The 24917-nt window shown below is 35.2% G+C and overlaps 1 protein-coding gene across 1 annotated transcript; it reads left to right on the top strand.

The window, feature by feature from the left end:
• The first annotated feature begins 8060 nt into the window (after positions 1-8060).
• LOC145775226 (sodium-coupled monocarboxylate transporter 1-like) lies at positions 8061-24502 on the top strand. Its single transcript, XM_082586481.1, has 15 exons — positions 8061-8275; positions 8435-8545; positions 9073-9163; positions 11476-11593; positions 14038-14105; positions 16567-16721; positions 17052-17192; positions 17893-18022; positions 20423-20511; positions 20651-20754; positions 21715-21875; positions 22195-22323; positions 23201-23381; positions 23923-24107; positions 24212-24502. The coding sequence occupies exons 1-15, from the start codon at positions 8124-8126 to the stop codon at positions 24320-24322; spliced, it is 1926 nt and encodes a 641-aa protein (XP_082442607.1). The 5' UTR covers positions 8061-8123; the 3' UTR covers positions 24323-24502.
• Positions 24503-24917: the final 415 nt, after the last annotated feature.

Below are 24917 nucleotides of genomic sequence, written 5' to 3'. Positions count from 1 at the left end.
ACGCTTTTTAACATTTGCCACATTTTTTTGAGGCTTTGAGACAATTTTGACTGGAAAAGGGGACGTGTACACAAAATCCCTCTCTGTATTTTTCCTTGGCTGAAGTCCTTCAAATTTTGCACTTCAGACGCTAAAAGGTTAGATTTAAAAGACCAAAACGTTAAGATCAAAGCTTTACACTATAACTTAATTTACAATTACATGAATACAGCACGACAACCTGTGCCATAACATCCACAGTGAAATGAAACGTTTCAGCATCTAGGATTCTAGGGTCTAGGCCTACATTCAACTCAGAAAAAAAAAGAAGCTAAAATGCATTAATATTTACAAGAACTGAAAATAAGGAGACATCTTGATTGATACTACAGGAAGGCCTACCATCTGCGCCGTGTAAGAAACAACACTAAACAAAAAATGCCATAACACCTACGCCGCACCTACGTAATACCTTGTGCCAAAATCTCACAAAAACTACAAAGAAATAACATTATAAACGCACACCTCAACTCAAACAAAACACTGTGTGCATTGTGCACTCTACTTCTATTCTAAGTAGAACAGTCAGAAGTCGCCAAAGACTTTAAATCTTTGTGCATTGTAAAACAAATTCTTTGCAGATTTCATCAACACTATTTCATCCAAATACGCTTGATGGGCATGGCACATGGCAATGAGATTGAGTCTTGAAGCAGTCATTGTGCTTCGGAGCCATGTTTTTAAGTGGCGTAGCGAGCTAAACGATCTTTCAGCTTCTGCAGAAGAAGGGACCAATAGCAATTTTACAAGTTTTTCCACACTGGCATAAAACTCTTTGACAATAATAAGTCCCATCAACTTGTTTCGAACATCGCACACATAGCCTACTTGATCTGCCAAATTTCTGATAAAAGTGGCTTAAGTCTTGGCCCAAAATTTTCACGTCGAAGCCATATTGTTCCAACGCTGTAACAGCACTGTCGTTGATTGTACCAGATATTAAAACTTCTTTATGGTTTTGGTGAGTTTTAATTTCTTCGCCATTGAAGCGGTGGGTGAGGCCTTGCACTATGCTGTCAACAGATGCGTAGGACTACCTTCTGCAATGAGAAGCGAGGTCATGGGAAGCACTTTGCTCGCAGCGCTTTTTTGAAATTTGGACTTTGGCTAAGCCTATGCTATCCACTTGCTGCTGAGATTCCTTGTATAACTGCATAAATTGTTGTTCATTTCTAAGACTCTGGTAATTAACTTTTAAGTTTTCAACCAGCTCCATCATGTCGCTGATGGTATAAGACTTGATCTGCAACAGGCCAGCTATCTTTTAAAGTGGTTTGAATAAAACTTGGCAAAGCTGCAATGCAAAGTATGTGTTGCCTTGCAATAATTGGGAATAAAGGCCTAATAATTTCGCATTTTTGAAATGTTGAAGTGTGTTTAGTAATGCTTCGTAGTTTAACAACACTGAAAAAATGGCCGGCACATGTGTCAGGCATCTTGTTTAGCACAAAGTGTGCAAGCTATGGTGGGATTCTTCCTGCAGGCGATTTTGAACTTGCCAAACCGATTTTGCAAAATACTTAGCTCCTGAACAATTTCCATAGCATGATGCAGGTCTCCATTGCATATTTGCTTTGTCTTGCAGTCGGAGTTTCCAAGGAAAAACTAAAAAGTTGTGCAACAAAATAAAAAATGAAAATAACACAAAAGTAGAAAAAATATTGAAAATTAAATTTTTAACTCTGCATTAGTGGGGGGGGGGGGGTAATTTTGCATTAGTTACTCCCCACTCCAATTGATGGGGGGTAATCACTCCCGCAGCCCCCCTCTAACGGAGCCCATGCCCAGCCTCAACTCACTAGATCACACTGGCTGTGGTTGAACTTTCACTGGTTTTCAGATCACTTTCTATCAGATATGTTTGCGTATTTTCTCTGTTTTACTTGTAACTTTCTAATTGTTTGAAACGATGTTCCTGTAACTTCTGATGGGTCCAATGATTTATTTGTTTTACCAAAAAGTTTTATTTTTAAGTGCCTACCTGACAATGTATTCAACTATGTTCTCACGCGGTTGCATTGAAACGGGTTTTAATCCACTAGATGACGCTAGTGTTCTAAACCTATTTTCGGTATTGATTGCAATACAAATGACTCTACTTGGATATTTGCAAAGTAACCGAGCGGTTTCAACGACTCTTGACTAGCTAACCATGCAATATCAAGTGATCAATGATCATCAATAATCGTTGTTGAGAAGCGTTATCTGTCCGTAACATTGAAAAGTTATTTGTTAATGAAGTAGCTTTTCAGTTTAAATGTCAGCATACGTTGAATCAATGCAACAAGGAACTAATTTGATGACATGCTGGCTGGATAGTTAGTAAATAACAGTGGAATTTTTTGCAAAACACGAGACAGATTTTTCAAAGTTTAGGACATGTGGTGCGGTGGAAAGCCAGGTCAAAGTAGCTTTTTGTGGTGCTGCTATACCATGCATTTCATTCCGATGATTTTCACATTGCCATGCAAAATAACGTGATCAGGAGTTGCTCCTCAGTTGCGCATTTGCAAGTTATTGAAGAAGCAACCTGTTCCTGCTTAGTCGAATGAAAACGGCAAATATTTTTGATTTCATTTGTGCTGGGTATAAGCGAAACAAGGTAGGTCCAGTCCTGGCGCCGCGTTGCTCCGTGCATCATGAAATCATGGAGATCAGTATCAGATGTAAGCTACAAAACACTGTAGCCTACAAGCTGTGAAAATATACGGATAACAACTATTTGAAAAGTTTGCGTTTAAATATGCAGTTTTAAGAAAATATATGTGTGACATAAAAAGTTCTACCAAAGAAAGATAGCATTTTAGTCTAGCAGATGAAACAAGTTTTGTTTTAGCTTAGCTAGAATAAAAATAGTTCTCCAGTATCACATGTTAAAAAATTGAAAAATAGGATAAAAGTGAAAGCGATAGTAAATGGTCTGTGTGTTGCAAGATGTTTTATATTTTTGAGTAAATATTGCAGCTTTATTGCAAACTCGCCGCTTTAAAGTTTTGTAGTATCAGCACATTTTTCTTGTAAAGGAAGAACTCCTGGGCTCACACAGACGTGGTGTTCAAACAGCAATGAAACAATGTAATTTTATTAACCAAACAAATGACTGGCACCCAGTGACCAGTTTTCTGGGTGTTCACTTTTTTTAGCAGATTTTAAACACACACTGCTGTACGTTTGCAGTTTGCTCAATGCATATACGGTACTTGACTCAATAGCTGCTCAGGTCATACCATAACAAACTGATGTGATAATATAATATAAAGAGTCACCTGTGCAAATCAAGCATGTGTTTGAAACTTTCTAAAAAATGTGAACACCTAACAAAGGCCATTGTACGCCATTGAAAATTTGTAGTTAATTTGATTATGTTGAACAGATAACCAATAGGATATTGCAAGCTGTAGTTTATTTAAAAAAGAGAGGCACATCCAGGGGATAAGATAAGTGAGCGCCAAGTCGATAGTATTTTTTAATGTTTCTTACATAAAATTTTAATCTTTCTCACGATCGATGACGTATAGACTTATAAAACAACTTGGCTTTTATCCTGCTGCTATAAAGCAATGGAGGACAACATGGCTGATGTAAACCTTGAGAAGGAAAATAACTGATTGATGATGTCATGATAATACCTTCCCAGTTCCCACCATGCAGACACACAGCGAATCTAAATATTGTATAACCAATTAACCGCATAACTTTGTTGTGTTTAGCAGCCACAAGCTACAGTACTTTTAAGACAGCAAACAATTTAAGATTCCTAAAGACTTAATTTGCAATGCTTTTGTTAATGATCTTAACAACACAAGATGCCTCAAGAAAAATACTAGTTCTTCATGCAGTCAGGTTTTCTTCGGCCAATTTCCATTTGCACCTGGATGCAGAATCCAGCAAGCTGCAAATGTCACAGCTACTGAAAATAGGTCAGAAGAAAAACAAAAGCATACGCTGTAGTAGGTTAGGCTACTTATATTTATAACGTAACTTCTTTCAAATTATTTCAAACCATAGGAAACCATTGGGCAGTACTTCAATGTGCTATAAAAAGTTTTATATCAGGCTCTGTTCATGCGTATACCAAACCAAAGACCGAACTGCAATTGAGATTTTCAACAACGTCAGTTGAGCAATGAGGAAAGAATACAGGCAGGATTGTTCTAGACAAGTTACAGACCATTGAACTACGTGTTTTCAATTTTCGAATAAATTATGAAACCGCTTACCAAAACATACGAATCAGGCCATTTTTCGACGGTTTAAACTGGAAATGGATGTGCAAAAAGCAATATTGTGAACCAGTATAATATAAAAGCCATTGCTTCATACTGCAATCTGCGTCTGGCGGGTCAGAGAGAAGGACTTAAGTGACTCATTTTATTTTTAAAATACTTTCATCTCCAGTTTTTTTCCTACCAAGCTGTAAACTGTATCGCAAAGAAAGCTCATTGCAAGTTTCAAGACTTATTTCAAGAGTTTATGAACTTCGGCTGATTAAAGTCAACTTTGCTTAAGCAGGCTGAAAGAATTAATTAATTTGTATGTTGAAAGATCGGCTGATTTTGAGTTTCTGAAATGCTGCGAAATAAACGTACTTGGGCAATGTCAAAAGGCGTGTGAGAAAAAGCAGACGATTGTAGATCTGCGTCATCAAGATACGAACAAAATCTAGTTTTACTTTTAGAGGTATGTTATTTAAGGTTACCAAATTTGCAGCAACATGCATCAATTGATATTTGATTATTGTATAATATTATGCTTGCGTCATCACAATACAGTTTCAGTATCTTAAAAATACTGACTTTTATGTTGCAGCAACAAAAATGTCTAAGTTTCACCGATTGTTTTCACTTTGTACTGTACTATTGGCATATTCACTCTGTATTGTGTGCTGATTTCAATTTTGGTTCAAAACTTAGAGTAGGTTTTGTCCAAGTCAAGACAAAAACAAAAAGCTCCAATTGTACAATTTTTGGTACTAGTTAATTTCATTTCTCTCCAATCCATAGCCAATCAATGCAGTGGCATTGTGTCTTCAGTCTCCTACAAGTCAGCAATTGTGAACTGAGCAAGCGACAACTGAGCAAGTGACAACTAAGCCATTCAGCAAGTGGCTAAAGTTGGTAAATGATGAAACTGAAAAAGTAGCAACTGAGCAAGCCATAACTTAGCCTGTCACAAGTCAGCAAAATCAGCTTAGCAAGCGATGACCGAGCAAGTCCGACGTGAGCACGTAAATCTCATTGGCTGACTTGGCAGTAGCTGAAATGCACTTGCTGAGTTGTCGCATGCCGATTGGTCCAACGACCTTGTGTTTTCGCTCAAACAAGTGATGCTGTTAAATGCAGCTATGACGTACGTATTGAACAAGGACAATGTTGAAATTTTAATACCTTTAAAATAAACATGGAATGTTTGCAAACTAAGCATGCGTTTTTTAATCTTCACATTCGCACAAAAGCATTTTGTGACCAACAGCAAACAGTTTCATGGGCCTGACTTCATAAATCAAGTTTAATGCAACTGGTACAGCGCTTTTGCTTCATGTGAAGCAGGCATTTGTCAAGTGGCTGGTGCATTCGGCTCTGTGTAGTGCTACTAGTTCTGGTTTTGATTCCAATCTAAGTCATATCAATAGTTTCGAATGTGTTACCGCTTATACTTGCGTAAAGGTGTTGAGATAAGTAAGGATAATAATGTGTGTATATCGTAAAAACGATAAAAGTTGAAAATAGTCGCTAAAAGACTTTAGGCTTATTTGTGTAAAAGACTTAGTTGTGTATCGACAATAAATTAATAAAAGCAGGCTGCATATTTGACTTGCTGAGTGCTGGTAGCTTTCCCCTTTACTCAACAACAGGATATATTCCTAATTACTTGTCTAGGCTAAAAATTCGAAACGTTAGCTGCAGCATTCCCTCTGAGGTGCACAACTACGCAATAAAACTGCATCGTTTGCGCAGTGAAATTTTATTCTTGCGCTCGTGTAGAGCTAGAAATTAAAATTAAAAACAAGTTATTTGCCACTCTACAAACCCAGCCTTAAAATTATTATGCAAAGAAATTTATTCTCACACGAGTCAGTTCAATCATATATAGCTAAATATCGATTTCGATCAGCTAGAAGCTAGATCATCTTCAGTTAAGCTTATTCAAATAGATTCTATTTGATTCTATTTTCTTTACATTACAAGACATGTTTAACCGAGTCGTTCATATCAAGCATTGTTGTGGGTTTGACACTTGTCAGAAGATACTTCATTTTCTTGATCTTGCTTAAAATTATTATGCTCACAAAAAATATTTCGCGTAGTGTAAAATCTTTTTTGAGGGAACACTGGTTTGTAATAAAAAAGTCTTTAGAAGCAAGAAAATATGTCATTTTGGGATTGAATCTTGAGCATGACCAACTGCATGCACTGACAACTATCACCATCCATTCATCTACACAGCAATCAATGGGTTGACGTTGTCGTGAGATAAACATTTAGAACAAACATCCCATTTGCTAGGAAATCCGTAAGAAACCCGTTGATCTTAATTTGATGACTAGCTTTGATACAAGATAAGAGCATTGTTGTATTGCACAAGGTCTGCTTGCTTAGACTACAGAGTAGGCTATATAAAAATTGAAAAGGTTTGTCCGAAAATCAATATTTGCTTTAGTGGATGAGAATACAATGGCTCGTTATTGTTAGCCTGTCGACTTTTGAGTTTAACTTTCATGAGATCTTTTTCTGCAAGCAATTGCGGGCATAGTTCTATTAAAACAAAGCTACATTAGTGGATCTATCAACAGATGAGCCGTCAATATACTGTAGATATGTAAAATTAAACAATAAATACTATTAATACCACAAAAAGTGTTCAATGCCAAGCAAAAAAGCCAAGCAGAGCAAATTACATTAAATATAGTTATTACTTTCTAAAACCTCTACAGCCTGTTTCACCCTGAAAAAGGTTAACCCCCCTTTTAGGTGAAGCAGATTGTTGAGGTTTCAGAAAGTAATAACCATATTTGATGTAATATGTAACACTATGTTCTTAACTTAAAGCAACTAAAAACGAAAACACAAGAATATTAAAGAAACTTTGCTGCCACATTCAACCATGATGGAGGCTTAATGTTGGTACGTCTGGGCTTGATTCCAGTTCATGTGATACCAAAGGCTTCAAAAACAGAAATTGAATTTTTCTGAAAGAGTAGCTACAGAATTCTTTGTAAATGCTTCGCAACTCATGTTGATGGGTTGCAGTTGGGAATCCCCTTCTTAACAAGTGCCTGTTTATCACTTCTAAATAAACAAAGTAAGAACGCATGATCACTTACGTGCACGGACGTGTGTAGCAGGCTATGTTTTTGTGGTTCTTTTGTAAATGTGATATAGCACAATATTTGTTCGGAAATATCAAGCTTAAAGGCCTACTTGTGACGCATTGTGTTTGACTGTTTAAGATAATTTCTTTGCACTCTTGGTTAATAAAAAGCATAGAAAATCCAACTAAACACGCCACAAGTGTTTTCGTGTGATATCCATATCGCATTTGTGAGAAAGAGGTAGCTCAGCTTAAATCACGTTTGCTGATTCAACGTTTGCCAACATTGAATCATAGAAAATACTACTTTTTCATAGTCAGGTTTTCTTCGGCCAATCAGTGATTTCATAAGTTCAAAGACTATTAATCTGCTTATCTTATATTGCTGTAACGTGTTAAAGCTACATCAATTGGAAAAAAATACTTTCAATGATTAGAAATGAACCCAGCCATCTTGTCTATCCGTGTTTTAGATATATTTCGTCTCTCAACATCTTATCACATTAGATTTTTCATTTGCTGTCAGGCTACTGCTGGCAAAGGTAAGAGCTTAGAAACTGAGTGACTAAGGTTAATGATCTCGGAGCAAAAAGAATGCGGCAAAAGATCATTATGCTCCATTCAGTTGCTAAGTAGGAAATTTTACTTTAGTTGAAAGTCTTTGGTTTGTAGCTTTTTTGGCCTTATAAAATGTTTGTTTAGAAACGGAACAAATATACGTAACTTATCATTTTTATAGTAAGGTAGAGTTAGCTAATTATTAAAACAATTCTATGTCGTCTTCTGACACTCCAACTACGCTAAGCGCGGCAGATTATGCTGTGTTTGGTGTGACACTGGGAATCTCAGCCGTCATTGGAATATTTTATGCCATCAAAGACAGACGCTCCGAAGAAGGAACCGATGGATATTTGATGGGAGGAAGGTGTGATAAACTAAAGGCTATTTTTTGTGAAAATTTACATGATTCACAATTGACTAATACAGTAGCTCTATTGGACCAATGCCACCTACTAAAGTAGTTTTCAAAATCGAAGTTCACCGTGTGCCTACTGAATGATTTCGATACATTTTGTTTATGCAGATCTTTGGGTATGGTACCAGTATCTTTGTCGTTGTCGGTGAGTTTTATGTCCGCTATTACTGTCCTTGGAACGCCAGCCGAAGTCTACATTTATGGAACCATGTATTGGTGGTATGGTGCATTACTGTATTTATCGCAGAAAAGTTAAAAGTTGTTTTTGGATACCTGAATCATTGTCTTGCCGTGATTGATGACAAATTTTTGACTTTGTGATGATTTGTGTTTCTTGTCACCTGTTGTATCAATATTTGTTGTACAGAGCCAGACTCCTCAGAGAACTTTCACTTCAAACAACACCACGCCTCATTATTTCATCAGAAAACTATTGAAATAACCTCAAGAACTATTGATAGTCCTTTTCAGTTTTTAAGCTAATTATTTTTTGGGTTTTACATACACGGCCTGTGATATATACTTATTTAAGTTTAATTTTGCTAAAAGTGTTGTAACAATGGAATAAAATAAACATGGCAGTTTCACATCAGGAGACAACAAAAAAATGTTTTGCTGTTATGTTACTAAATTCCAATTACAAAATATTTGATAAAGCACATGGAAAAACAACTCTTTTCAGCATTAAGTTCTGTCAACGGCCCAACTTGATGTTCGAAATCACTATGCATAATTTTTGCTTGCAGGTTTCTAGGAGCAATGCTCATGGTGGCAATTATAACGGCGGAGATGTTTCTTCCTCTTTTCTATAACTTAGGAATTGCAAGCACGTATGAAGTAAGAGATTTGTTGGTCAAAAATAAGCAGAATGAAGTTATTGTACATGCACTTTCTTACACCGATTTTTTTTCTCAAATATTTAATCTGTGGGAAGTGTTTTAGCAACTGTATAGTAAGCTATTTTGTGTGGATTTTGTTTCATTTGTAATTTGTTTTATATGCAGTAAAGATTTTTAGTTTTTTTGTGTTCAAGCCATATACAGTGAAGTATCTTTTCATTACCTTTAATTTGACCTGGCTTTTACAACAGGTTGTGAATGCCAACTTTAAATCGATATTGGTATGTGGGGCACAATTGGACACAATGTTTGGGTATAATTGAACAGCAACACACATGGTAGATCATACTGTAAGAATATTTTTTTTAATATTGCATGGTCTCATGTAATACAATGTCATTTAAACGTTTTAATAACATTCAATCCCATTTTTTTGGGGAAGTAAGATAAAATTTTTGGCGGTCTTGCCATGTGATCCTATAAGTCCCTACTATTGCTAATTTTTTTTTTGGCACATTTGAAAACAAAACTACTTAAAAAACATTTTTTATTTCACCTAAAGTTGTTCTTACGTTAAATTGATGACATTTTTGCTGTATTTAACAAGGAGACTTCATGTGAAGCCTTTTTAGAATTGGTGAACTCTCAACATAAATACATCAAATTTACAATCGAAAAGCACGCGAAACCTTACTATTTTTGGACGTAGAAATTAAAATTAATGCCACTGGATTTGATACTTGGGTTTAGCGCAAACCAACCCATACTGCTGGTTTGTTTTTGAATTTCGGTGCATTATGCCTATCGAAATGAAAATCTGGTTTGATCATGTGCCTATTAGCTCGGGCTAAAATGATTTGCTGTAATGATGTTCTTTTTAATATTAAAACTAAATTAAAACAAATGTTCTATAATAATAGTTATTCAAAATTGTAGCCTACTTTGAGAAAATGTTGAAACGCTTAATATCCGCGAATTCCAACCAAAAAGAAAAGGCTGAAAATGAGTTAAACAGGAAGCATGGCTTGCCCATTCCGTTTGTGGGAAAAGAATCTAAAACGTTTGCTCGTAAAATCGGACAGTTTATGAAAAATAAATTTGATTTGAACGTTTTTCCTATTTACAAAACATTCAAAAATATTTCGTATTTTCAATTAAAGTCCCAGTCTCCCAGACTCCTTCGTCTCTTTGGTTAAATGTCGTATACAGTTTTACATGTCCGTGTGATTCGGCATTGACGCACATCGGTATTTCCACCAAACATTTGACCACGAGAGTAGGTGAGCATCTGAACTTTAGAGACTTAAAGAAAAGTGCCATCAAAGACCGTACCATGGGGCATGGACCATGGAATGTTTTTTTGCACAGATCGAAATTTCTCTACTGACTCATTTAAAATTTTACACAAAGGCAAGTCCCAATTTGACACAAAAATTCAGGAAGAGCTGGTAATCAAACGCCACAACCCAATTTTAAACAAACAATTATTTACAGGAGGCGTGTCCATTCTCCTCAACATTTATTAGTTGTATCATGGCCACCTGGAGATGCGGCCTGATTTGTCACATTTTGCAGATTTTGGTTACAGCTACTGCTAGTGCTTGACTGACATTTTTTGAGATGTTTTTACTTTTTGCGGTTTCCTAATGACATAAAACTTTTTTGTTGCCTTGGGGAAGCAATAGCAAATGAGAAAAAGTAAATTGAAAAACGCAAAATCAGACTGTTATTGAAAATTAACAGTCTGACTAAAATCATCGAAATCAAATTTTCTTTGTTTTTCAACATGTGAGGATGTTAAAACCTATTGTGTCATTTGGGGAAAAGAATAAAGAAAGCGTAAAAATCTAATTTTTAGAAAAATTTATTTAAACGTTCGCCCAAAGTTAGAAAAACCTGGAAATTTCTGCAAAATGTGACAAATCAGGCCGTATCTTTAGGTGGCCATGGTTGTATCAAGCACCCTGTAGTGCAAATTCTTTTGTAGTTAGCCTATGTAGTTGCCTTTTCCTGATGTAATTTGTTTTCGGTCTGTCTGTCTGTTTTCCACACTATTGCTTTTAATCGCCGGATATTTCTTAATGTTTATAGTCAGCTAGCTAGTTACCTTCAAGAAGTTAAAATTTATTGCATTTTTGTAAATATTTTCAAATTCCTGATGGGCTAAACTTAAGCCGAAAACGTTTGATTTGACTGTTAAAACTATTTGTGAATATGTAAAATATATTGTTATAATGCTCAACCCTGTTGTATTGTTGTGTCTTGCGTATGATTAGTTTTAGTACTTGATACACAAAATTGGTTTTTCAGTACTTGGAAAAACGTTTCAACAGACCAGTACGTATGCTGACCACAATAACGTATGTTGTTGAAAACATCTTCTACATCGGTATCGTGATATATGCTCCATCCCTTGCCTTAAATGCTGGTTTGTTGAAGTTTATGTGAACAATTTTTATATACTATATACTCTAAATGCATACATTCTATGACACACATCAAATTAATCTTACCTGATGGACGTTTGTACGGAAAAGGTTGAACATAAAAAAGGTTTAGTTCACTAACTGCAATAGCATTGCGATTACTCCAGGCAGTGGGTCAAATTTCGAGTTGTAATATATATACATGTATATAGTAGTTTAACTGTTCACACTCTTCTGTGCACACGCGGCAAAATATTGTTCTGGAGCGACATCTTTGGCCCAAGAATTGCACAATCCCAGTCGCTGAATTTGCTTCTGAAGCAGTCGAAAGTCTATTTCTTAGGAAACATATTTAATTTTACACAGGTTTCCAACTCTTATGAAGTCCCAAACGTTTTTACAAAATGTAAAGTCTGTCGAGAATAATCAGTAATTTTGACATAACATCACTTAACTTTTGGAAGGTTTGTAAGAATAATTCTGGTTTACAAACGATGGCATATTCTTTAAGTTCTAATGCATTTGCCATGGTAAAAGGTAAAAGAAGCAAAAACCTGCTATAAATTGTCGCTTAGACTTAGGCACATTAACTAATGGTAGTTGCACAATATTGTCAGTAAAACTATATTTCCAGTTTATAAAGCATTATATAATATTATCACTTACTATTGCCATTATAGGCTATGTATTGTTATACTTAATTATTGTATTTGCAATTTGCTTTCATGAATCCCCGAGCTTGAGCTAAGTTCATGCTGCCACGTTAGAAAGAAACAGAGTGATTGCGCTGTTATTACGTAATGTCATTGATTACTCTATTAGCCCTCTTTAAGTTCATGCTACCCACGTTAGAAAGAAACAGAGTGATTGCGCTGTTATTACGTAATGTCATTGATTACTCTATTAGCCCTCTTTAAGTTCATGCTACCCACGTTAGAAAGAAACAAAGTGATTGCGCTGTTATTACGTAATGTCATTGATTACTCTATTAGCCCTCTTTAATAAGGTTAAATTCTATTTGAATAAGGCAAGCATTATAGATAGATTAAAATCCATTTATCATTGTATCGTTTTGAATGTGCAATAGGCTTTGTATATTGTATAATGTGTGCTGCTACTAATTGATTAATCTTTTTTTAGCCAAAGAAGACTTCAGTCAACATTATCATAAAAAATATTACGGACTGTTTGACGTTTGATGTCTAATTAAACTACGCCTCTGTCTTTTCATCGTCTCTGTCAAACATATTCTAAAGCAAGAGTAACATGACACCAACTCAAATACAAACGAATTTCACCAATTTTTTTTTTTCGGGGGGGAGGGAGATCTGCATTGGGATGTTTTCGTTTGCAGCAATTATCTGGTACAACATATTTCCCAAATGTCTACAAACAATTAGTTGTTCTGAGAATCTCAGCCACCGATTGCGCTTAGCGATGTAACAGTTGTTTTATCAGATTTTACGACCTTTCCATTCATTGACAAATCCAACATTTGTTAGCTTGGATTTGCGCACATGCCTAAAATAGTGAAAGGCCAGAAAGCCAATCTTTTGTGCCGTTAGTGCTTTTTAATGACGTGGGTGTAAAGGAAATTTTTGTTCTGCTGTATGTTATAGTCTCATTTATCACTGTGCAAACGTTTGCACGGTACTTTGACAACTACAATAAAAATTAAGCAAATCAATCTATTTACTTTCACTCCGATTTGATTCAGCAAAAGCGTTATATCCACTGTGCTTTGTGACCAAAAGAACAATGAATCGTTTCTGACCAACCCATTGCATAAAACTCAACCTTGTTGGTTGAGTTTTATGCAATGACAACACTTTGCATAAAATATGAAACATGTAAAGTGATTACTCATGCTTCACGTCACAGTAGTAAAACAAACATGAAATTAAGAAAATACACTTAAATAGCGAAAAATTATATGACGTTTTCTTCTCAACAAAATACGTTTTACATCAACAAGTTGTGAAAGGGGTGTTTTACCTTTTAAGACTGATGAGTCAGACCAAGAATATACCCAACTTAATAAACTCTTAAAAACTAAAATCCGATTCCAGCAATGTCACACCTTTCTGATTTTGATTCTTTACTGGAATATTTTAAGGTACCACTGTGGACACACCTACTGGTGCAAACTAAGCTAAACTATCACAAAATTTATAAGGTGAAATTTGCTTTTACTCGGACGTTTCCTCAATCAGACACTATTGACTTCAGAGGATAGATAATGTAGTAACTACCTGTCTAGCATGGCAAAAACCCAGGTCCATGTTGGTGTAAATCAACTAAACATGCAATATGAAATATGTTTATGTTTAATAAACGAAACTCCATCTATTGCACGTTTATGTTTATTTGAATATTAAAGTTGCATTGCTTAGACTAATTCTAATGGTGATGTTTCTTCACTGAACTGTTCTCTTTACGTTTTTAGTGACTGGCTTCAGCTTATGGGGAGCAGTTTTATCAACTGGGTTGGTTTGTATCTTTTACACGACTCTGGTAAGTAGGTTTAGGCAAGGGAAATTTTTGTTTTCGCCTAAAATTATAGATTTAATTTTTTTTCCTTTATTTTTGGTGAATATTAGCTTGGCTTTAATCAGGGATATCTAGAAAAGGGGATACGAAGGCTCGAAGCGATTGCCTTATTCTCATGACACTACCAGGGCGGTAGTTTGTAGTGCTTTAAACATGTGTTTCTTTTTAAAATTATAGAAAGTTTTGTAGTGCAGCTGGTACAATGAGCTACAGACAGGCGCGGATCTAGGAGTTTTTTTCGGGAGGGGGGGCAAAAAATTTGAAAATCAATTAAAAAGAAAAAAAAAGATAAAAAAGATATGAACAATGATACTACAACATATACGATATGCTATAAAATAGAGTCCAGTGGTTTTCAACCTTCTTGTTTTGGCGGACCCCTTTGGTCCCTTCAAAGCAGTCGCGGACCGTTAAAAAAATTTTATCTGAAATTTTGGTATATTGCTTCTTCTATAATAGAATCAAATGTTTCATAAGTTTCGAAGCGACACACTTAGAAAAATTTGCTGAACTCGCAACGCACTTATGACGATTGATGACATTGACGATTAAGTTATGTTATGAGCTTTATGTTGGCATACAGCATCAAATATCAGTAATCTAGATGTTGATTTGATGTTTTTCAATAAATTTTTATCAAAAATCAATGGAGTTTTGCGACCGTTACAAACAATTTCTTCCTTTTTTTATTTCTAATCAATATTAATTCGTTATAATCTTTGTCATTGCAAAACTGTGGGTGATGATAGACTGCTGACTAACGTCTGCATTTCTAAGTTAAGCATTGATCAATAGACTACTGTCTCAAAAGAATTAAGTTGAAGAAAGCCTTATTAAAAAATTAATTCATTTATATGATATTTTTTTAGTTAAGAAACCAAACCTTGCGCAAACCTTTTAACTTTCAAAGGACTTCGCACCAGTTCGTTTTGAGGTACAGTTTGAAAATCACGGTAATACATAAATAAAGCACAACCAACCAATTTTTAAATTTCGTAATTTATCAATCGTGCTGCAAACTCGGAAACTTCCACGGACCCCCCTGAAATCGCTTCGCGGACCCCCAGTTGAGAACCACTAAAATGGACATTAAAACAGCTATTTTCATCAATTGTGAACGTTTAAAAAATAAATTTTGCTTCAATAAAAATTTCTAAGCATGCAAACTAAACTTGAAATCTGGTTTAAAACCCTGCATGCAGTGTCCATGACCAATTGGATATTTGTATGTTTGCAGGCATAGCCTATACGGTAATTGATTGAAATTATAATGAAGACTAAAAACTTTAAAACGGCCATTCAAGGTTGCAGATTGTTTCAACTGACGTCATTTGGTTCAACGTTGGCTTCAGCTGAGTCTGCTCCAACAAATGATGCTATTAAAATGTATTTAAAGTTGTATGAAAGAAAATAACGGAGTCTAATCGATGGATAATTCCAACCATAATAATAACATAAAACTACCCCCCCCCCCCCCCCCCCCAAGATAAGTTAAGTCCGCCATGGGACTAATATCAGCTGTTTAGAAGCATATCAAATCATTTGATGCGGAATCATAAAACTTCAACAATTCCTCAAAAAATTTCTGGGGGGGTCCCCCTGCACCCCCCCCATAAATCTGCGCCTGGCTACAGAAGACAGTTAGCAAATGTTACGTAGAGCATATTTAAAGAATACTTGTTTACAAAGACAGTTGAAAAGTTACCCGTAAGCTGTTTTTTTTTAACAAAACCTGATGCGGTAGGCTAGATGTAAAGCAAGTATATGGGTAGTTGAATTAACAAGCAACCATGATCATGCTGTGATTATCCAGGCCTGATGCTAATAGCGCAATGCAAGTTATCATAACAAGATTTATTAAACTTCTATGGTGCCAATTGTCATTTTACGATGAACACAGTTTATTTACGATAAAAAAAGCCCTTCTATTGTCAGACGTAATAAAAGCCTTCGTATCCTCTTCTTTAGATATCCCTTGTTTTGATCTGGCAATTTGCCCACATCAGTTCAATATTTGGTAGATCAGGTTTGATTGAAAAACTGCAGAAAAGACAATTTAGGCAAATTAAACAAGCTCTTATTCACATTTTGTTGCCAACAGGTCACGATATTTCCAATCTAATTGGACAGTTTTGTTGAAATGATGATATCGCATCACCGCTACATCATTTTTCCCGTAAAGCGGATTCAAAACATTTAAACCACAGAAAATTACAAACAAAACAAAAAAGACAGCATGTTTCATAAGACAAAATCATGGAGCAAATCATCAACTATTGACTAATAAACTTCAATATAAAATTATAAAATGCATTGTCTAAACAAATTAATAAAATGCGAAAAAATATCACGATTACTTTTCAAACGTTCTCAGTTCGACCGTAAAGATCTCCACTATAAATATAATATGCTTCCCACTTTACAGGGTGGATTGAAAGCTGTTATTTGGACAGACGTTTTTCAAGCTGTTGTCATGATAATAGGGTTCCTTGTAGTTACCATTGAGGGAAGCATACAGCAGGGAGGATTCGCAAAAGTTTGGGAACGATGTGAAATGGGAGGAAGAATTGACTTTGTCCAGTGAGAATTGGATATATTGTTACTTGTCTTTTTAAAAATATCATTTACAAATTCCCGGGAAAAGTTTTCAAGGAAATTTTGGGAATTAACGGGATTTTTGAAAAAATTTAGATCGGTTTTTAATATTTTTTTTTTCTGGTTGATGAAATACTTTACAAATGTTTTAAACATAATAAATGCCAAATTTGAAAATTCACAATATTTCCAGGTCCTTCAAAATTACCGAAAAGTTTCCAAAATTCCCGGAAACTTTCCACCCCTTTACGACCCAATGAGCAGTACACTACATTGTTTCCTTGTTTTTTCTTATATTGGTTTTATCATTTTCAGCTTTGAATTTGACCCACGCATCCGCCACACTGTATGGAGTATTTTAGTTGGAGGAACGTTTCTTTGGCTGGGCATATACGCGGTTGGCCAATCCCAGGTTCAACGTTATCTCGCTTGTAAAAGTGTGAGGGAAGCCAAAGGGTAATTATAAATGTTGATTTTTTGATTATTACTTCTGTCAATCATGCTTTTTTTCTCTGAATAGTTTGATGTAATCTATCAGCCTCATCCACATTTCAACGTCGTTAAAATAAATTAAATTTGAATGATGCTATTTCTCTATTACTTATTATTTGTTCACATATTGTTTCTTATTTTTGGTATGTAAGCATGTTTTTGTTATACTATGTGATTGTCTTTTTGTCGTATATACACTATATTATACAGGGTGACCCAAAAAGATGCGTACCCATGTTTTATTCGATATTTTCACATTTGGAACACATCTTGGAAAAGCCATAAATTGACTAGAAATTGACAGAAAAAGCTGAAACTTTGGTCAATGGTCTTCCATAAACTGAATAATGTGTGGTTGAAATTTGAAATAAATAGCTTTTCAATCAAAGTCACAATTGAAATTTTCATGGGTACGCATCTTTTTGGGTCACCCTGTACTTTTCATTTCCTTGATTTTCGAATTAGTTATTCATTGAGATATTGGGCAAAGCATTCTACAGAATACCTCGTCTCAGTTATTTGCAATTGCACAATTACTTTGAGATACAAAAATGTGATCTTGTACAGTAGAGCCCTAATATGATGGAGGGATTTACTGTACTTTTTTATTTCTGCAGTTGATTACTTCAGAAAGCATAACGGCTATAGCATATAATCTTTTCAGTGCACTTTACTTGAACTGGCTTGGATTAGTCGTCATCATTAGCTTATCCATGATGAATGGAGCAATTCTCTATGCTGTGTATTGGGACTGTGATCCGTTAAGCACTGGAAAAATATCAGCAACAGATCAGGTTATTAGACTATGCGTTTGTTTTCATAAAGGATGTTTCTCTTTTAATTTTTCCCAAGGTTATACTGTATACTGTATCAGTCTAGTAAAAACGTTAAAAACCCCTTAAAAATCTTGTTGTAAAAAGTTTGCAAAATTGAATTGCAGCCGCTTCGACCATAATGTATGTAAGTGAATCTTTATTTCGAAGCTTAAAATTTTCAAATCGAAACATTAAAACAGTTGACTACATAATATCACATTATCACAATCAAGTTGCATTGTTCAGCAACAAATTTCTGGCTTGACCTACAAATGAATTTAACAAGGTGTCACATTTAGATTGCTAAATATGAAAATGACAATGTCATCAAGTTGTGTAACCTAATACTTACATCAAAAAAAAAAAAATAGTTTAAAGAAATTTGCTTTATTTTTATTTAGCGTGCTATCCCAAAAAGCAAAGTTCGTCATTTTCTAGTTGATTTAACGTTTACAGAATCAATGTAAAATTGACGAATTTTGTTGTCTGAGATATTTGTGGCACTTTTTAAAATATAGCAAAGCAACTTGTCCCAGTGACTCGTTTACTAAGACATATTACAGTAACCGTGGTTAGAACAGAGGCTTACAAGCTAACAGAACAAAAGAATTAATCGTTTTTCGAAGTTTGTGAATAAAGCAAGAGTTCAACTGAATAAGTTCTACAAGAGTACAATATTATTCCCAATTGGTTAATCTAGAATCGAACCATCGTGTGCTGGTATCACCACGTAATAACAGAAGGCTTAGGTTAATACGTGTCAGTCTGTTCTGGTTGTGCCATTAGCTCCCACAAGTCAGTTGATACGTATAGTCAATCTAGAGCTGATCAAAATATTGGACTATTGGTTTTGGTCGAAATAAAATAAAGCAAATCATGAGCTATTAAAACACGGCAAAATATGAGGAAATTTCTAAGAGTCTGAATTGTTACAGTCATAGATATAACAAACCTGTCATCTTCCCATTTCCAGAAGTAAGTAAAATAAGCAATATTTGCACCTAAATATGTTTTTGGCATGTTTACCCGGAGATTAGGTATGTACGTTGAGCACAGTTTACACAATAATAATGTAATATGTAAAACTTTCCAACTGCACCCTGGAGGTAGCATCGTTTGGTGTGTCGCTTTTGGTGCAATTGCATATTCCATTCAAAATATCAAGGACGTTTTTGTGGATTCTAAGTTATAAGCTGTTCATTTGATGCCAATTTAAAGTTTAGTTCGTTTCGTTTTTTGCCAAGTTTAATTTTGCAAGTAAAATATGACTATTGGCGAAAGATCCTGCTATACAAAAAACTTAACAACTGTATGATGAGACTACCTCCATCATGGCCACCTAAAGATACGGCCTGATTTGTCACATTTTGCAGAAATTTTCATGTTTTGCTAACTTTTGGCGAATGTTTGAATAATTTTTTCTAAAAATTAAATTTTTACACTTTCTTTACTGTTTTCCTCAGATGATACAATAGGTTTTAACATCCTCAGATGTTGAAAAACAAAGAAAATTTGATTTCGAAGATTTTAGTCAGACTGTTAATTTTTCAATAACAGTCTGATTCAGCGTTTTTCAACTTACTGTTTCTCATTTGCTACTGCTTCTTCAAGGCAACAGAAAGCTTTTATATCATTAAGAGACAGCAAAAAGTAAAAAAATCTAAGAAAATGTCAATCAAACACTCGCAGTAGCTGTAATCAAAATCTGCAAAATGTGACAAATCAGGCCGCATCTCCAGGTGGCCATGCCTCCATCAGGATGCAGTTGGAAAGTCTTACATATTTTACATTATTGTTGCATAAATTGTGCTTAACATACATAATTTCCGGCAAAACAAGCCAAAAATATGCTTAGCTGCAAATCTTGTTTATTTTGCATACTTTTGTGAGTTGGAAAATGACAGGTTTGTCATGGCTATGATTGTAACAATTAAGACTCTTAGAAGTTTTCCAAAACAGCAACATATTTGGCCGTGTTCTAGTAGGCCGTGGGAAAATTCCTCTGATGAAAAATTATAATCCAAATAGAAACAATGAAAGTTTAAGTACAACCGAAAGATAATTTTGTTGTAAAAATAAGGAAATTAAAATAGTTTTATTTCCGATTCTTTAACCTGAATTGTTATAAGGCCACATACTATTTGAAGAATCATGTCTTACTCAAAGCCTCTTACTACAAATTATTATGATGTGCTTTCTGCATTTGACGATTCTCATGCATTTTGTTTTCGTTTTAAATTAACAAAGAAATGAAATCACTTTAATTGAAACGTCAAACAAAACAAAAAAGATAGCTTTCGATAATGAATTTATAAACGTGCATCTTTGTGCATTACAATTGGGCTACAAAAAATAATATCCAACAAATTACTGTTTCAGCTTTTGCCTCTCTTATCTTTGCACTTATTTAAAAAGTATCCTGGCTTACCTGGCTTGGTTGTTTCTTGCGTCTTTTCTGGAAGTTTAAGGTGGGTAAATTGGAAAAATGTGTTTTTATACTGCATGTACAATTCTTGTATAGCTTAAGGGAGTCATAAAAGAAAAAATGATAAAATATTTTATTGGTTTATTTTTGCAATTGTTTTTTTAAGACATTTGTATTAACAGCACAGTGTCTTCTGGAATCAATGCAATGTCATGCGTCACTATTGAAGATTTTATAAAGCCATTAACAAACTTAAACGAAACAAAATATACTTGGATTTCAAAAGGTAACATTTTTATTTGTATTTCAAATCTACTTATTTTTTAACCCTTCTTTGCAAGAGGTTTTTCTATACATGATGCAGTTTTGGAAAACGTTATTTTCAAAAATACGTGACGGCTGAGGCTAATATGGAATCTGACTCCAGTTGTGCTAGATGTGGTTTCCATCTTAATAGAGCTGCAAAATAGAAGTAATCATGGCCACCTGGAGATGCGGCCTGATTTGTCACATTTTGCAGATTTTGATTACAGCTACTGCTAGTGCTTGACTGACATTTTTTGAGATGTTTTTACTTTTTGCGGTTTCCTAATGACATAAAACTTTTTTGTTGCCTTGGGGAAGCAGTAGCAAATGAGAAAAAGTAAGTTGAAAAACGCAAAATCAGACTGTTATTGAAAATTAACAGTCTGACTAAAATCTTCGAAATCGAATTTTCTTTGTTTTTCAACATGTGAGAATATTAAAACCTATTGTATTATCTAGGGAAAAGAATAAAGAAAGCGTAAAAATCTAATTTTTAGAAAAATTTATTCAAACGCTCGCCCAAAGTTAGAAAAACCTGGAAATTTCTGCAAAATGTGACAAATCAGGCCGTATCTTTAGGTGGCCATGAAGTAATCTACATTGTAAAGTGTAAAGTGATATTTTTTTCCCGTTATAGTTCAGACTTCTATCGTAGCCTACTTTATGCCGACTTAAAGATATGAGTTAAATGTAATAAAAAACTGCACTACACAGCAACAGCACTTTTGTTTTAATGTGTTCTGCTCAGAAAATTATTTTTATATAGGCTCATTGTGATGCACTAGGTAAGATAATTTCATCAATCACAAGTTTTCGAAACTAGAAAGAAACCCTATGCCAACAGCCAAAAAATTAAATTACACCTTTCAACATAACCGGGTTTGAGAAAAATAGTTTTAATTGACGAAAACAGGAAACCACTTAATATTTTGGTTTGTAGGTTTGGTCGTCATCTATGGACTTTTATGCATTGGAATGGCTTATGTAGCGTCACAACTAGGTGGCGTATTAGAAGCAGCATTGAGTATACTCGGGATGGTTGGAGGCCCATTGGTGGCTGTGTTCACTTTAGGCATGCTTTTTCCATTTGCAAATTCTTTGGTAAGCTTCCATAAGCAATTACAGTTTAAAAGCTAATCTTTATACACAGTGTGCACAGTGCACACTCATGGATTGAAATGTGCGATCCAAAATTATTTTCCAATCTTTGTTCCCATCTTCACTCGTGCCTTCATGTGCCTTGCCCAGATACAGACACATCCTCTCAATTGGAGTCTCGGCAAATCTAGCTTTCGGCATATACGCTGTTACCACTCCATCATCTCACACAGCTGAAAAAAAACACCTTGTTGCAACAATTTATGTGACTGGCCTGTTTAAATTTGTATGCTTTCAAGCTAATCTTGCTTTTATGTTTCAGGGTGCCTTTGTGGGGCTATTAGCTGGAGTAGCAATGTCAACATGGGTTTACGTCGGAAGTAAAACGTATCCTCCTGGCAATGAATTTGTTCGTGTCCTTCCTGTTAGTACATCTGGATGTACCGATGACGTAAGAAATATTTAGTAGTCCATAAGGGTTTGAGGCTGATGAAAGGTTTTGTTGAAATGTGCTTGAACACGATGATTCATAAAGTAGCTTGCACAATGGTTGGTTTTGGTTGGTTTTGAATTTTTATCCTCGGACTGACAAAGCCTTGATATGTTATTCCTGGTAGTTTCGCATACTTGGAGAGGCTCTTGACGCAGTGCCGGTTACCGAAATTGGCAGAGTGAAATTTCCAATTGTTAAAGTCTTGTTGCCGGGTAATTATTCCATTCACTAGGTGCCGCTGAATAGAGAGCAGTCCTGAAATGCGTTGCTCAAGCGCACACCCCGAGAGTGGAACCAATGCGGGGTGATCTTGAACCGGGCGCGAACCACTGAGCTAATAAAGGTCATATAGTTATTACTGCAAACTAGAGCTTTGCTATACAGCTGTGTTATTATGAGTTTTGCTGTTTTTTTTGTTTTTTTTAATTGAGCATATTTGACCACGGGAATCAAGCATGGAAATGGCGGATTTTGCTGTGTGGGTGTGATCCCTCGCATTTATGTAGCCACTACAGGAATCCACTTTGCAGAATGAGTTGTTCTAGTTACGCCATTTTCAAAATCAATCGCGCTGGTTTGATTCTTTTTCTTTGTTTTCGAATGTTTGCTGTTTCAGCGGCGACCATTTCAAGTAGCCTATTTCGTTTCAGTTTAAAATTTCAATTGGGACCATTTTACCTGAGATACTTATACTGTAGGTATAATTACTTTATTTTATGTAGGCTACTGTATAATTTGGTTAACCTCATCATCAGTAAATTGCAGAAACTAATAAACCTGACAAAATCAGATTACGAACATGAGCAATCAACCTTTAAATTGTTTTGTTCTTTAGAGTAACTTTTCAAATGCAACGGCATCTTTACTGACTACACCCATTCCAACAACCACGGATCCAACAATACCAACTCCATACCCAGCAATAGCAGATCTCTACTCGATCTCCTACGTGTACTACAGTTGCTTGGGATTTGCTGCAACTCTCGTCATTGGATTAGTGCTAAGTCTTGCCTCATGTTAGTTGTAACGAACAGACTAAACGTACAAATTAAACTGTTAAGTTGCTAGACTCTCGACTCATCAAATCTTTGGGCAAAAGCAGAATAAGCTTATTCAAAATAATTATAAATGTAAAGAATGTAATCGTTTCTACAAGAATGTAACTCTATTGGATAGCTATACTCAACCGAATGTTATATTCTACAAAAAAACAAATAATTTTAATTATAATATTGTGTGTATTCACATAGTGCTGTCCATCGCAGGTATGCATTGCTTCTTAGCGCTTTACAAAGCAAACAATGTCAGTACAACTACAACCGCAACCAAGTAGGCCTTTATTGGTACCCGAGTCCATTCCATTGCTGAGTGTCAATCAGGAACAAGATTCAGTCCCAATTTTAAAAAGTCTTCTGTAGCCTATGATCGAACTCATGCCTACCGATTTAAAGGCAGACACACTAACCATCCAGCCAAAGAGCCGGTATTAGAAAATTGTCATAGATAGTTTCGTAGATAGTCTCATAATAAATCCGTTTGTAAATACTTTGCATCCAGGCGGATGGCGCAAGCGGAAAGAAGTGGATCCTTCTTTGATTTATTTCATATTTGATCATTGGTTGTTTTCTTGGCTTCCTGCTGGCTTCAAGAATTTCATGCGTTGTGGACTTGACATTGACACAATCAAGGAGGATAAGTTTGAAGAAGTGTTTTCTGATGTACTCCAGAAAAAGGACTTTCAGGTTTCACCATATTTTTTGTGTTTCAAATCTTAACAAATTTGCCTAAAAACAATAAAATAAACAAGGAGTGAAGAAAAAGCTAAGCATTGTTTTTTATTGAACAGGTGACGACAGAAAAATCGGGACACATCAACGAAGCATATGTGAGGTATGATGATATTGATGACAAAGTTGATTCTCCTCACAATCAAGAATCCATCACAAGTACACTATAGTATCACTGTTTTGATCGTTACATGTCTTCTCAAAATGATTTTTTGCTGATAGGCCCATTACTTTTTCGAGTGGGCTGTTCATTCCTCTGCAGCAGTTATCAGCCGAGTGGCTAATGCAAATTTTTATTTTCAACGCATTATATTGATTTCCTAATCTCAATACATTCATAGTCTATTTTAGACTGAAAGTTGTGTCACAAGAGTTGAAGGAGGAGACTTGTGTTAGTGATAAAAAATAGCCAAGCCAGAAACCAGGTCAAAGGAAGACAAATGGCAATGACGTTTATATATCAGATCACATGCCACGGGATCCAGTGTTGTTTCGCGTTGAAGATTGCTGTGATGAAAGTACAGTAGCCTACTACTGTTATGTTTAGTTGATAGCCTACCGAGTAGCCCACAAATCTATGTAGGCTACGCTGTTTTCTACAATCTACTCTTGTATGACTAACTATAATACTGTAAATACTACACTTGTAACGGAAGAAAAGCTGTGGACTGAAATCGCTCTGCAAAAACCATTGTCTTATTTCAATCTTGTTCTGTGAGGCATATAGAAGCCTTTAATGGTCTCAAATTTAGTCGAATTACAAGT

The sequence above is a fragment of the Aplidium turbinatum genome, chromosome 8 (genome assembly GCF_918807975.1).
Source record: "Aplidium turbinatum chromosome 8, kaAplTurb1.1, whole genome shotgun sequence".
Lineage (NCBI taxonomy): Eukaryota > Metazoa > Chordata > Ascidiacea > Aplousobranchia > Polyclinidae > Aplidium > Aplidium turbinatum.
This window is presented reverse-complemented; position numbering and strand designations above follow the sequence as displayed.

Coding starts and splice junctions, on each gene's coding strand:
- LOC145775226 (XM_082586481.1), top strand. CDS start 8,124: ATGTCGTCTTCTGACACTCCAACTACGCTAAGCGCGGCAGATTATGCT. Junction 8,276..8,434: donor GGATATTTGATGGGAGGAAG/GTGTGATAAACT, acceptor TTGTTTATGCAG/ATCTTTGGGTATGGTACCAG. Junction 20,512..20,650: donor GTCTTTTCTGGAAGTTTAAG/GTGGGTAAATTG, acceptor TTGTATTAACAG/CACAGTGTCTTCTGGAATCA.